Source organism: Gavia stellata, chromosome 17, assembly GCF_030936135.1.
Source record: "Gavia stellata isolate bGavSte3 chromosome 17, bGavSte3.hap2, whole genome shotgun sequence".
Classification (NCBI taxonomy): Eukaryota; Metazoa; Chordata; class Aves; order Gaviiformes; family Gaviidae; genus Gavia; species Gavia stellata.
Window position 1 is genome coordinate 20,782,894 of NC_082610.1, and position 14,703 is coordinate 20,797,596.

At 55.4% G+C, this 14,703-nt stretch overlaps 1 protein-coding gene across 1 annotated transcript in view; it reads right to left on the bottom strand.

Annotated features, from left to right (window-relative positions):
- Nucleotides 1-6,200: 6,200 nt before the first annotated feature.
- LOC104254008 (USP6 N-terminal-like protein) overlaps nt 6,201-14,703 on the bottom strand; it is a 34,042-nt gene continuing 25,539 nt past the window's right edge. Inside the window, exons 9-14 of the mRNA XM_059825732.1 lie at nt 13,963-14,083; nt 12,924-13,018; nt 10,742-10,807; nt 9,228-9,327; nt 7,756-7,908; nt 6,201-7,530 (exon numbers count right to left, since the gene is read on the bottom strand). Coding sequence (XP_059681715.1) covers nt 6,227-7,530; nt 7,756-7,908; nt 9,228-9,327; nt 10,742-10,807; nt 12,924-13,018; nt 13,963-14,083 — 1,839 coding nt within the window. The 3' untranslated portion in view covers nt 6,201-6,226. The remainder of the gene's footprint in view (nt 7,531-7,755; nt 7,909-9,227; nt 9,328-10,741; nt 10,808-12,923; nt 13,019-13,962; nt 14,084-14,703) is intronic.

The window sequence follows — 14,703 nt, forward strand, 5'->3', positions numbered from 1 at the left end:
GGCGAGCAGCACGGTACAGGTGAGCAGCACAGCAGGCTGAAGAGGAGGAAGACTCCCAGGCGCAGCCAAACTCCGGCACTGCCTCTGCCAAAGATGCCGGGGCGCAAAGCTCCCAGACACAGCACACCCATCTCTTTTCCCTCGCTGCATCCCAGGACCAGAGCCTAAAACAGCCCAAAGCCTTTGCTCCCTCCCTCGGCGTGGCTCTGCTCCAGGCTCCACTTAGCATCAATTATTCAGTGCTGACTCGCTGGTGTATTGCGGAGGCACGCAGCAGGGCTGCCGAGCTCTCAGCGGTCGTGGGTGGTGGGCAGGGAGGATGAGGAGTGCAGCCGTGGCTCGGCAGAGAGCCAGCGAGTGACGGGGCAAGACGTGCCCGCCTGTCCCAGCTCCTGGCGCTGCTGGTTTGGCTGTTCACGAGCCAGGAAGGGCCGGAGCCGTAGGGGCTGCCAGGGCAGCAGAGCTAAGCGCAGCTTGCGGGTCTGCGTTGGAGTGGTTTCTGGGCAGGGACCAGCCCTGGGAGCTGGAGAACTGGTGTTAAGAATTGTCTGAAAGCCGTGCCGAGAGCAGCGGCTCCACCAGGGAAAGGCAGGATTTAATGGGAATACTGGCAAATGCCAAGCGCGGAGGGAGAGGCAGGGGGAAGGCCGGTCCCCGGCTGACAAGGCCATTAGGATTTAAGCAGCAGCCTCGATACCATCTACAGCGTTCATTCGTCACTGGTCCCAGCGCTGGACAGCAAATGGGTATCGGTAAGCTTGGGCTTGGGACGACACGGCTGTCCTGCTCTTGGTCCCCTGGGAGCAGCACCCGGGCCCTGGGGGGCATAGGAGGAGGTAGGGGTGCTGCTCGACTGGTGCAGGGGCTGTCTGCACTCCCATCCCCTTGGGGACACCAGCTCCTATGGTGCTGGGACCTTCCCGCAGCGGGAGAGCGTGCCGGTGACCTGCTGCTCCTGGCACCAGCTGGAGGCCAGGCATTTGGCTTGTGTCCGCCCCAAGACCCAATCCGAGGTCTTTCTCAAGGGATGGAGGTCCTAGGCTTACCTGGTGGGCAACTCCCAGGGGTGGCCTCCCCCTGGGGAGGGCTCTCTGCAGCGGGTGCTTGGCACGGCCTCCACGAGCTGAGCCCCAAAACCCTACCTGGGCCCCCCCGTTCAGTACCCATGCAAGGCTGGGTACCGCTGTGGCTCCTGCATTAGCTGGAAGGATGCTGCCAGGGGATGCGGTGGAGCCCTGCCTGTCCCCGGTCCCCACAGGGGCAGGGTGAGAGCACCCTGCCACAGCCATGAGGCCACGACCGGGCACATGCACGGGGTGCGGGGACCAAGGATGCCAATAAGCAACATCTTACTCCATTTTTTTTTTCAATGCCCAAGTGAACCGAGGCCAGTTCAGAGAGGAACAGGACTCTGCCGGCCACAGCCCTCAAACCCAGCACGGCTCCCCTTCCCTGGGGGAAACCCAGCCCTTCCCGGCACTTCTGCTCCCTCCCCGGCAGCACGGAGCTGAAGCTGGCCCAGCGGTCAGATCAATGCCATATCCTAAACCCTGCGGTGCCTGTCACGTAGGGAACCGCCGCAGCCCTTCAAACCTGGTGCCAACCGGCTGCTTCCTCCGCGCCGCCTGAAAGCCAACAGCTTCACGGGGGCTGTTGGCCGGGAGGTGACACAAAGCAGTTTGTGCAGCGGGGCTGCTTGTGGGTACCTGGAGACAGGGGAGGGACGAGGTTTGCTTCACTCCACCCCTGCTCGCGGTGGAGCATCCCTGGACCCGTGTCCAGCGTGAAATGACGTGGGAGCTGAGCCGAGAGCTGCATCCTCGCTGCTCCGCTGTGGTGCTTACTGGTGCTGGCTTTTTTTTTTTCCCCCCGCAGGGTTGCAGACCAGGATTTAACCAGTTAATATAAACGAGCTAACTTAAGGACACTGGAGAACAAAGCAGGAGCTTTTCTTTTTGTTCCTGTTTGACCTCGTTGAGGTGAGGCAGAGCACTGCTAGAAGCAGGAATACCAGCCCACAGCACCCACTGGGTGATGCACGAGGATGCCACATGTCCTGCACTGCCCTTAAGTCCCAGGGTGGCATTTAGCTAATCCTGGCCCCTCCATTTTGCTGTCAGTCCTTGTGCCCTGGTAGAGACAGATGACCCTACATTTACCGTAACCGTGTTGCTTAAGTACCAAATGGCAGCTTGCTCTTGGGGGAAATGAGAATACTGCCCAAATTCAACATCCCAACGCCAACAGTACCGTGGTCATCTAAGCGCAGGACACACTGGCTGCAAAATTTGGGGTGTGTCAGAGGTGCTGCTCACACACAGCTTTTTAAAATCCATTTTCAGCTGTGAGCGGCACCACCTTACGCTCCCATTGACCGGCGTAAGCATGAGTCAGTCCCGACTCACCTAACGTCACGGTGAGTCGCACCCACCCACCCGCCGGGCACCCGCTCCCCGTCCCATCCAGCTCTCCCAGCGCTGCCCGCGGGCAGGAAAACAAACTCCCAACCCGAAATCTCGGCCAAAAAAGAAAGCTGCAGCGGGGCTGCTGGCCACCGGTCGCATGGTGGAAGGGGTGCGCAGGGGCTGGGAGCAGGATCCTGCCCTTGGGTCAGCGAGCCGGGAGAGAACAGCAGCACGGAGAAAGGAGCGGGTTTCTTTTGACTGCTGCTGGGGATGCCTGGATTTAACTGCGGCAGAAAAGCAGGGAAGGCAGAGGGACAGGGTTGGACCCACCGCAGCTGAAGCACACGCGGTGAACCAAGCTAAAAACCAGCAGGAGAAGGCAACCGGTCTTGCATCTGTCAATGTAAGAAACCTCATGGAGTCTGATTTTATGCTAAACTTCTTTAACCATTATCATTACAACCATGTAAAACACAGCATCAAATACTCCGGACAGTCTGCTTGGATCAGCATAAAAGGAATGATTGTGACTTCTTTTTTTTTTCCCCTCCCCCCCAAAACTTCCTTACAAAAAACCCACAAAAAAAAGAAAAAAAAAAGCACAGACATAAACATATTTTTTTTTTAAAGTAATAATTATAATACATTAGAAAGAGTCACGGAGGAAGCGTTCCACGCTGTAAACAAGAATAGCGATTAAAAAGAAAAGCAGATGGCAGCCGGGCTCTCAAAGTGCGCGGCTGAGAGACCCTGACCTCAACCACCGTCCCGCGCTGGAGCCGATCCCCAGCACCGGTCCCTGTGGCTCCTGCTGCCCGCCGGCGCCGCAGCCACTCAAAGTGCTCAATTACAAAAAAAGAACCCCCAAACCTGCAACGCTGGGTTTTTTTTTTTCTTTTTTAAACTACATGAAGGGCAGCGAGGGCAAGGACGGGGAGCTGCGTTCCTGAGTTTGCTCGCGGTGAGAGCGGCTTCTGCTACGGGGCCGAGGCCGCGGTGGGAGGCTGGGGCAGGGGTGCAAGCGCCTTGGGGCGGTTATTTGTCCTCCTGAGCTGCCACCCTCACCCTTCTCCTTCCCTTCCTATGCCCAGCGAAAGAGCTGAGGCTGGGCCGTGTCCTGCCCATCCCCACTGCCACAGACCCGCCGTGGCCGCACCTTCATCTGCAGCAAGAGGCAGAGGAGAAGAGAGGATGGGTCACCTCCTAACAGCTCATGCTTTGATGTGCCGAAGCGAGAGCATCGCTCCAAGGAAAGCACTGCACGGTGCTCGCTCCCAGCCACCTCGGGCTCCTTTGCCCCCAGGAACTCCTCCCAAACCTGCCCGCTTTCAAGGGTTGCAGCTTGGAGAAGAGCTTCTTAGATGGCACGGTGAGGAGCTGGGAGACCTTCCCAGCAAGAAGCAAGCTGGTGGGAATGGGGAGCCTGTGTCTGCCTGGCCCAAAGGTCACCGAAACCGGCTGGTGGCTTCCCCCAGGCTTGGTGGTGACCGAGGACCTTGCTGCTCGTTCCCGTTAGGGCTTGGAGAGGAGGACCGCCCCCCCCCCAAATTCTTGTTGAACATCATGCACCGAACGCTATGCAATGGGTACACAGCTCTCCAAAATTAGAGCAAAGCACCTTTTTAGAACATGAACACCGCAAAACAGCCCAGACACACGCTGGGTGAGGAGCCCGGGCCCACGTGCAACACGATGCGCAAAGGCTGTGTGCCCGAAATGAGGGGGGGGAAGGTCAAAACGAGGGGAAAGCAGTCTCAGCTCTTGCACACGTGAGCCAAACGCTCAGACACGTTGTTAGCAGGAGCCCTATGTGTGCTTCAAGGAGAGGACAGACCCCCCCCAAGCTACAGAAACCAAGCGAAGAGGTGACCACCAGCCCTCAGATGCTTCTCGTTGCTTCCCGGCAAGCTCCAGATGCCGGTGGGCTGCCAGCGAAAGGCAATCGATAACTGTCCTGAAATACTGCCCAGGTATTTTAACACACAAATAGGTTTAACTACTGCACGGTTACTGAAAAACATACTCTAAGTGAAAACCAATTGAAGCACCATTGTCCTAGAAAGGACCCGTGGTGTCTCAAAACACAAATACTGAACATTTATACAGCACTTCTCCTCAAAGAGCAACGCTTGACTCCTCACAACACCCCTGCGAGGTAGCTAATAGGGTTATCCCTGCTTTGCACGGGGAGAGAGGACGGGCAAGGTTGGAGACTCAGCAGAAGTTGGGGTCTCCGACAGAGCAGGGGTTGCAACGGAAGCTGAGGGTGCTGTGGCCTGGCTGGCTAGATCCAAAGAAAGATGGGGTGCTCCCGTCGACGCTCTCCCTGCTCCTAACAAACCACTACCTGCACACGAGAAAAAATACCCAAAAACCCCCTAATAAACCCCACAAAGTAATTTAGTGGAAGTTTTCTGCTGGGCTTCCAGATTTCAGCTTAGGTTATGTTACTGAAGCTTCCGTTCCTGCTGCTTCCATTGATTTTCCTTCCTGATGAAGCCCCCTTCAGCTATAGGGGTGAAGGAGATCCTGGGAACAGGCGTTGGGCCCAGCTCTTTCAGTGGGGTGAGGTGTCCCCGGACGCCTCCACACCTCCAGCCAACAGTTTGGGCTGTGCAGCAGTGACACCCCGGGATGGGGAGGAGAGGGAAAGGCCACCAGGACTTGGTGCATGAAGTGGGCACCCATTGCGTTACCTCTTCAGCAGTGGGCTGTGGTGATGTTGATGCTCTACAGCATCGTCTTCCAAACCTCCGTGCCCAGGTTTCCTTCCTTGGTTGTTGATTTCTAGGTGGACTAAAGCAGAAGGGCTGAGATCAGGTTCTGGGCAATATGTGCTCCCCTTCCCCAGCTCCTAACATTTAACTTGCTCAAAATAAAAGCGCGTTTCAGTTTGGGCACTGTGATCAGACACCACCACACCTCCAGCAGTTTGCTAGTGAAGGCAGGAGGTTTCCCAGGGCAGAAGCCCCTTTTCCTGTTCAGCCAACGGCAAGGCAGCGAGCCCGCTCGCCGCCCGGGACCTGCGAGGGAAAGGCCGGCAGAAAGGCCACTCAGCCCGAGAGACCGGGCTCAACCTGCATCGCTGTCCTTGTCACTATGAGAACTTGGGAAAGAACCACCCCGCTGGCTGGTCCTCCCCCGGGGTCACACCCAGGAGAAGCCCCAGGGACTCGGCAGCAGTTAAACCTCCCCGCTGGGACAGCATCCAGCACCGCGGCAGGAGCTGGGCACGGCCGGGCGCTGCTCTGGGGAATTGCATAGAGTAGGCAGTGGGCTGCGGGCGCCCCGCCGGGATGCCATGGCCCTGCCTGAAAACGCTGCTGCCTACAACTGTGGGTCTGGGAAAAGAAAGAAAGATCTATTGCTACAAAGGCCTTTGAAAGCAACGCTGATGGCTGCAGCGATCAGGCATTTTAAAGAAAGCATTTTGGATGCCTATGCCTTGCGCCCGCTTCCACGGCCATGGGTGCCCACGGCAGGCAGGAGCAGAAGAAAACACGCAACACGTTCACCAGCCCCACCTCTCCCCCCCCAAGATGTAACGAGGCTCGGGGAGCTTCGAGGAACAAAAAAATGAAAGCGCTTTCCAATTTGTCCATAGGAAAGATGCGAACCCGCTTTGCTGGTGCCTCCTGGCGCCGGCGGCCACCGCTCCATCTCCTCACCGGGCGCTCGTACCAAAGCACAGCTTGACAGGCGATGGCTGCTGTGCTGTCACCCCGACACAGCCCTGCTGAAGGGGGGGGGGATGTCCCGAAAACGGGGCGAGGGTGCTGCTCCAGCACCCACTTCCTCTCCCTTGCCTCCCCCCATCCCCACTAAAACGTCACCGATTTGGGCAGCTTTGCCAGGGGAGGAGAGCCTGAAAGGAAACTGTTCTCCGAGCGAGATTTGGCAACCTGCGGCAATAATTTTGGTTTGGGGCTCAGGGGGGGTCGTGGGGCTTTCAGTGTGTTTAATGGTTTTTGGAGGCTTTTTTGGGCATCTACCTCCTCCGGGTCCAGCGCAAGAGGTGGTGGCATGGAGGTGGCAGGCAGGGGACGTCCAGTCTCCGGCAGAGGCAGTGCCACCTGCTTTCTGTTTGAGAAGTCCTGCTCTGTCGCATGGGCCAGGTGGAGGGGGGTGGTGGTTTTGATAACGGTGTAGGGGCTGTTCCCCTCCACCGCGGGGGACGGTGCCTGCTGGAAGGGGCAGCCCTCGCTCGGCCCCGCTGCCTCTGACTCGCTGCCGGATAAGACGGGCACGCTGCCGCCCGCCAGCCCGTGTGCGGGCAGCTCGCCCAAGCCCTCCGGCCAGTACGCGGTGCCGGTGGGGCTCCCTGGCCCGTTCTGCTGCAGGCTGGCGAGCTCCCCCGTGGATGCAGCTTTGGATGCCAAGCGCTTCAAGTCCGTTTTGGGTGGCAGCGCTGCTCTGCAGCGCTTCTCGGCCGTCTCCTCCCTGAGCCCACTCTCGGGGGAGCCGGCGTGCTGCGATGCGCCAGAGAGCCGCTGCCAGCTGCCCGGCAGAGGATGAGGGGTTGCATCCAGTGCTTTCTCTTCGCAGAGGGAAGATGCTTGTTCTCCCGCCGGCAGGGCAGCAGGATTTGGCTGCCATACTGCATGGTCCGTAGCAGAAAGCTCAGCTGCGCTCGAGTCAGGAGGACTCAGTGTATTTTGGAGAGAAGAGTCCGAGGAGCCATGCTCGTCTGGGGTGGGGAGGGAGACCAACTTCTGGTCCACCGTGGCACAGCTGGGCGTGAGAAGAGGCTGCTCCGGAGGCAGGGCTGTGGGCAAGAGGTGATGATGGGTCTGTGTCTCGCTTGCCTTCAGAAGAGGTGGCGGCGGCTGCCCGTCCCCGGCGGGCTCCACCTGACCCTCCTCTCCCGGCGGCCCCTCGCCAGGAGGGTGCAGGTGGATGTCCCTCGCTTCAGCTGCTTCACTGCGCTGGAGGGTGGGAGTCCTCGCTTCTGCCGCCATTGTTCCTCCCGGCACCCCGGGACCTCTGTGGGGATGGGGCTCCCTGTCCGGAGGGTGCTCACCCACCCGGCCATTCTGGCTGTTGGCCGCCACGTTGCCCTTCACGGCTACTGGGTTGAGGGAGAGCTCCGGGCCCAGGGGTTTCCGTGGGAACTCCTCAGGCTTTGCTGCATTGGAAGCAGAGAAAACAAAATAAAACCCCAACTGTGCATCAGTTCATTCTCGTATCCAGCATGCCCCGACTATGGCGAAGGCAGATGCTGCACGCAGCGGCTGCCAGCCCTTCTGGGCTGCCCCGGCTCCCAGCCACGCCCGAGGGATGCTCTGGTCCCCAGGGGACAGGGGTACCACCGGCCGTTCCCGCAGGGCTGCCCACCTTCCCCTCTACCCACCTGGCGGGGGGAGGTCAAATTTCATCTTGCGCAGTTCGGTCATCGACACCTGCAGTTGCTCGATGACGGCATCGTCCTCGTACTGCAGGGAAGCGGCAATTTTCTCCTGCAGAAATTCCCGTAAATCTTCCAGCGTCATCTTCAGCAAGCGCTCTGGGGGAGAGTAGAAAAGAGTAATGGCAGCGGCACGGCCAAATTGCAGGGTAGCACGAGCATGGGTTGCATCACTTTGGTTTTATCTGGGATTCTGCTGTTGTTCCCACTCCAGGGTGGGACAGCCTGAATGTTTTCGCCTCTCTCCCACCTCCCCGCTATTGCTCAGGGTTGTTGATACGTTTACATATCGGTGCCACCTCTGGGTGACAGTGGGGCTCGGACCTATGCTGACCAGGATGCACATTTTGGGCCATTTCTGGAAGTTCTCACCAATACCTCTAGGAGGAGTAAAAGCTCCATGAGATAGACCCCGAGCATCAGACTTAACAGCCACTGCTGACAGCCACCACCGCCAACCGGGGATGCCAACCTGCACCAGCCAGCAGGCAAGCATGCAGGCAGGGATGCGGACCCACGCCAGGGATGCAGGCAGGGACGCAGACCCACGCCGGGGACGCGGACCCACGCCGGGGACGCAGGCGGGGACACGGACCCACGCCGGGGACGCAGGCGGGGATGGGATGCAGGCAAGAACGGGATGCAGGCAGGGATGCTGATCCGCACCACACATTCCTCAGGGAGGAGAGATGATTTCACAGCCAGGCTGAAAACTTCTGCCTGCCTGCCAGTTTCCCAGTCTTTGCTAACAAATGGGATACTTGAAGATACATTTCTGGATAGGCTGTTCTTCATTCAACTGAAGGAAGAGCAGGCTGGCTGTTTGCAGAAGCAAACACATACAGTCCCATAAATCCCACTGGCCCAAAGGTTCCCAGCAAGCATTATCAGCATCGCTCCTGTCCCAGATTAAAGACCTAACAGGGCGACAACGCAAGGCGTCTAGCTTATGGGAGCGAAGAGGTTCAAAGTCCCAAAGATCTCGAGAAAAAAACATCCCTGCCTTAATGTTATGTAAGAAAACCAGGTTTTGGTCATTTTAGAAGTATATTAATGGATTTATTTTTCCCTCCACAGCTTCTTCAGCTGAAGGGCCACACAGAGCTTTGCAGACAGATGGGTTGCTCTCTGTATTACCCCTAAAAGCGTGTCGATAAAAGATGTGCGGCGCAGCACACAGAAAGAGGCAGCTGGGAGCGTTTCAGGTGGGGTTTGCTGTGCGCTGAGCGTGGGATTTCAACCCTTGCGGCATCTCATTTTCTCCCCGGAGCATCGGCACGGGACTGTGCCTTTTGGGGCCAGCACAGGACACTGAGCAGGCTGGTAGTGGCCAGCAAGGCTTTCCGGGTCGGAAGCACCGCGGTGGCCCAGCACGGTGCCACCTCTGCCGTATGAGACACGCTCTGGTGGGACCTTACTTTTGTGCAGTTTGAGGATGGTGTAAGCCATGGCCGTCAGCACCCGCTCTCCTTCCAGGATGTAGATATCCCACAGCCGCAAGGTGAGGGTGAAAGGGGTCTGTTTCAAACACACAAACAAAAAACCAGCTCGTTAGCACCACACTCGTTAGCACTGATTGATGGGATGATACAGAGGTTGGTGGCATCGCTACGGCCCCTCCCACCAAAACACAGAACAGGCCAAGGCATTGGATGTCCAGGATTCATCTGCAACACAAAAACCTATTTTATCGTCCATGGTTTTGCCTTAAAGCTAACACCCTTGGGCCGCCGGAAAAGTACTTAAAACCCGTCCGCAAATGCAGAAAAAGGAGAAACTTTCCGCACAGGCATAGTAGCACATGGATTCCCCTACCCTGCGGGGAGCATCATCATCATCTTTCAGCCTGGCGAGCGCACAAAGTCAGTCCTGTATCCATCCAAATTGCCCAAACAGATGAAGGGCTATTTATGGGATAGGTCTTCACTAAGCATTAAAAACCCCACTCCTTTGGTGTCTAGAGAAGAAATCTTCCTTATACACAGGCTTGTTTCTGCCTGCTAGAAAAACCTCTGCAAGAGGTTTTCATTTGCACCCGGACCCAATCTGACAAACAGGAGTGAACTGATATCCAAAATGATGGAGCAGCCCATCATCTCTCAGCAAAGATTTAAGGCATCTCACCAGCACAGACATTAATACTAGTCCTACTGTGACATTTAAGTTCAAGTTTAGGATGCTGCGCTTACTCTCCAGAGTTTGGCACGACTGGCCGTTGCAGCTTTTACCACATTACTGCAATTTAAGGGATTTTGCATTTTACACAGCTTTTAGTGACAGACTGCAAAGCAGGGAGTTCCCTCTCAAGGGGAAGAGGTCACCCGCTGTTTTATAGGAGACAGGGCAGCAGTAAATTGAGACTGAGGACACACAGGTGTCCTAAACATTAGCAAGTCTGGATCTTGCATTCAAGTGTGCAAGCAGAGCGCTGCCCCTAAAAATAAAGTACTCTTGGCTCGGGACTGGCAAATTAGCTCTGGACAAATCGGGGTAATTTTCTCATGCTTTCATGTGTCTCCAGTGCCCAGCCCGCCTGCAGCTGCTGCAGAGCTATTTGTTCAGGTCTGTGCATCCAGCTCTTCTTCCCCCTACGTTGTTTCCAGAGCCAAAGTGAGGTTAAATGCCTTTGCAGCAGTGCCAGTGGGCAAGAGAGAGATCCCTCCCGACTTTGAAGCTTATACTGCTGCTGCTGCTGCGCCATCTCCCAGCGACCGCTTGCGATAAGGCAGCAGCAACTGGCTTGTCATCAGTGACGTGCATTTCTTTTTAGCTTCTCCCTTATTAATTTTTTTACCTTATGAGAGCGTGCATAATATCCCACCTTATAAAATATTAACACCTTCTTCAAATTATAATACTCTTTCAAAAAAACAGGAGGATTAACCATGCATGCAAGCGGCAGAGCAGCAAACAACACGCAGAGCATCCTCACCCGGTCAATGAAACACTGCAGGAACCACTTGGTCGTGTAAATCCCCGTAGTCATCTGCTCCTTGTCCTAGGAGGAGACAGCAAAGAGAGACAGGCGTTTCACCGGGCTGGCTGCTGGAGGTTCAAGCAACTCGTAGGGCTTTTGGGGAGGTTGGTTGGTTGATGCTGGGGTCTGGGTGCAGGATCTGGCTGCGGTTTGTCTCCCAACAAAGCCCCTGCTTTAAATACCAATGTTGAAGCCTTGCTTTGGCCCTTTGCCCAAGATAGTCATTGAACCTGATTCTCGTCGTGGCCAGACTTCAGCCACAACTTTGGAGAGGGCTTTCTAGGAGAAGCTCTACCGGCCTAGTATCTAGCCCAGGGATTTACAAAAACCTTCCAGGAACCCAAACCATGCACTCCTTGCGGACTACCATTTTTGTTTCCATAGCAATTCCCATGTGAGCCTCTTGGAGCACCACAAAAATGATTAATCCCAAGTATCCCGCAGGTAAATCCAGACCTGCGCAGTCAAGCCAGCTTTGCTAGCACTACCTCATTTGTATGGCATGGCTGCTGCAGGAGCAGGACAGCCTGACAGGCTAAGAAAAACTTTAAAACCTCACCAACATCACCCCCATCTATCATTTTTCCATCCCTGTCTGGCACCCGACACAGTGCTCGCACACAGCTTTGCTTTTTCTGGCGCGGCTGACAGCGTGGCACGGCTGGTGCTGGGAGGCACAGCGCCCCGCACGTGCACAAAGGCAACGTGACCACTGCTGCAAAGCCAGCAAAGCGGTGGGGATGGGAAGAGAAAGAAGCCCATGGGATTAATGGCTGGCTTCGGTCTTTGCTTTTGGCTGCTGCTGGGGACCTGCAAGCCCGGGGAGCCTTTGGGAGCCAGGGGACACGAGCAGCTTTCAGAGTTATTCCCATCCTCCCCGCCCAGGTTTCCGCATGGCTGTGGCTATAATGAAGTGAAAACCTGTCCTGGCTCTGTTTCACTTATATGGCCAGGGCTGGCTCGTTTGCAGGACGAAGCAAGAGCTGCTGCAGATGATGGCAATATAAACAGCTTTTCCTGGAGCCAGGCCACCAAGCCCCTTGGAAGCATAAGAAACCTTCAGGAGTCTGGCCACTGAATACCAACTGCCTACAGCAAATGCAAGGGGGGACAAAAACGGGAGCAGGTGTTGCAAAACAGTCTCCTAGACGTTAAGACTGCAGTCGATGTGTCCTGCAGATGCTCCTCCAGCCACCAAATGGGCTTGTACCATCTGCTAGAGAGAAAAACAACTGGATGTGCCCAAGCAACAAAACACACAGCAAATCTTATGCACCTCCTGTCTTTAAACAACAGGAAAGCCGTTAAATGCAAGCACTTGGGGCTAATAATTATTGAAGTAAGACTCCAGACAGTCCAGCATCACCCTTCGGGCTTTGCAGCTGGTTAAGAACACAGCCCAGCCTCGCTGCTCTGCGCAACAGCTCCTTTTGCTGCAGGCTCCCTGAGCCGTCCTGCCTGGCTTTCCTAAGGAAGCCTTTAGATCTTCACAGAATGACGGGGGTTGGAAGGGACCTCTGGAGATCATCCAGTCCAACCCCCCGCCAGAGCAGGGTCACCCAGAGCAGGTTGCACAGGAACGCGTCCAGGCGAGTTTGGAATATCTCCAGAGAAGGAGACTCCACAGCCTCTCTGGGAGCTTCTTCCAGTGCTCTGCCACCCTCAAAGTAAAGAAGTTCCTCCTCAGGTTTAGGTGGAACTTCCTACGACCAAGTTTGTGCCCGTTACCTCTCGTCCTGTCATTGGGCACCACTGAAAAAAGATGCCCCATCCTCCTGGCACCCACCCCTTTGGTGTTTATAAGCATTAATAAGATCCCCCCTCAGTCTTCTCTTCTCCAGACTAAAAAAACCAAAGTCCCTCAGCCATTCATCACAAGAAAGATGTTCCAGTCCCCTCATCATCTTCGTAGCCCTAGCAGTCCCTATGCTAATGATGACCAGCAAGCAAATGATAACCACTCGCCTCAGCAAGATTCAGGCACCCCATTTAACAAAAGCTTGCCTCTTTGTGCCTGAAGCAGTCCTACGTGGTTAGCAATACATTCAGTTGTGCATCTATTCGGCAGAATATTACACTAATTGCTTTAGCATTAAACTGCGATATTAGTACGGGGAGACCGATAGCAAAGAGATACCATGTGCTTCTTCAGTTTGGGAAACAGTTTGCTTAAAATCTGCTCGTGGTGAGCTTGAAATCTCTGCAGCTTCGGGAACCCAGGAATGAAAAAACCTTAATGAGAAAAGACGAGAGAAATAAAAAAATAATCAGAAAAGCTCTGGAGCCGTCATGGGGGCAGACTGATTTTCTAGAAACTCATCCCCTGCATTGCCTGTTGAAGTCAGCTGGACCACAGCATGCCCAGCTACCTCCCTTGGCATCCCTCCCAGAGCCCACCCTTCACCCCGACTACATGGGCGACAGCACCCTCAGCACCAACCCCAGCCGGTCCTCCTCTCCCCAGCCCCGCAGAGCAGACCCGCTCACCTCCCCGCCTGCCCGCCTGAGACTTGGCTTGGCCAAGACCTCTCTGAACACATCTCGGTGCTTACCAAGGTTCAGAGAAAAGCTCAAGACATCTGAACACCACAAGCTCATCCAGTGCCCCGTAGTCTAGCAGGACACACGTTTAAGACTGTCCAGAGTTATCAAGCCATAAGGCTTAGCCCTCCGCTCATAAAATAACCCGCTGTACATAGATTACTGCTAACCACAACTAAGACGAAACAATCTTTAATGTGTTTGAAGTAAAACAATACAGCACTTTTGGTGGAATTACATCTTCATAAAAACACAGGGGCAGGTAACTCATGGCACGCTTAAAACGGAGCGTTACATGATGCTTGTGGATGTACTTCTGTGAGACTTCTTAAAAACTCGTAACCTTGAGTTAATTGATTGCCAAGGGCAAGGCACTCTGGAGGGAAGATAGCACCTCTGTGAAAGCGTTAATTACTGAGCGCTAAAGCTCAGTGCCAATAAACCACATTTTTCTCTGGTGAACCTGACTGCCGCCAAGAGTGAAGTTCAGCTCCGTAGGTGGGTTGCATCGGCGCATAATTAAGCCTTACCCGCTTTAAACAAGTATGTGAGAAGAAAAGAGGCTCTGCTGACCAACCTAAGCAGGCTTCCCTCCCGTCGCGAGAGCCCCCAGCCGCATCCCGCCCCAGCCTTACCGTGCATGGCGTGCCGCTGGTTGGTCAGCAGCTGTGCCAGTGCCCAAAATGCATCCTCTTCGTTTAAGTACATCAGGAGGATGGCTGCGATCTGGCTCATCCCTTGGCAGTAGCTCACTTCCTGCAAGAGCCAAGAGGGGCACACGTGCTGCCACGCCGTCAGACCCCACCACGATGCTAAAGCTGCAGAAGCGGGTCAGGTTGCCTGTGCTTTCCTCTCCTCTTTCAAGGTCTGCCCCATTTCAAGGTCTTTATCGTTCATGCCTAAATTCACAGCTCCCTTATGTCTACAGCATCCACCATGTCACTGACTCACAGAGGGTTTGGGTTGGAAAGGACCTTTGAAGATCATCTGGTTCCAACTCCCCGCTGCCACGGGCAGGGACACCTTCCACTAGACCAGGATGCTCAAAGCCCCGTCCAACCCGGCCTTGAACACTGCCAGGGTTGGGGCATCCACAGCTTCTCTGGGCAACCTCTTCCAGTGCCTCAGCACCCTCATGGTGAAGAATTTCTTCCTAATTTCTAATTTAAATCTCCCCTCTTTCAGTTTAAAGCCATTACCCCTTGGCCTATCACTACATGCCCTTGTAAAAAGTCCCTCTCCAGCTTCCTTGGAGGCCCCTTCAGGTACTGGCAGGCTGCTAGAAGGTCTCCTGGAGCCTTCTCTTCTCCAGGCTGAACATCCCCATCTCAGCTTTTCTTCATGGGAGAGGTGTTCCGGCCCTCTGACCATTTTCG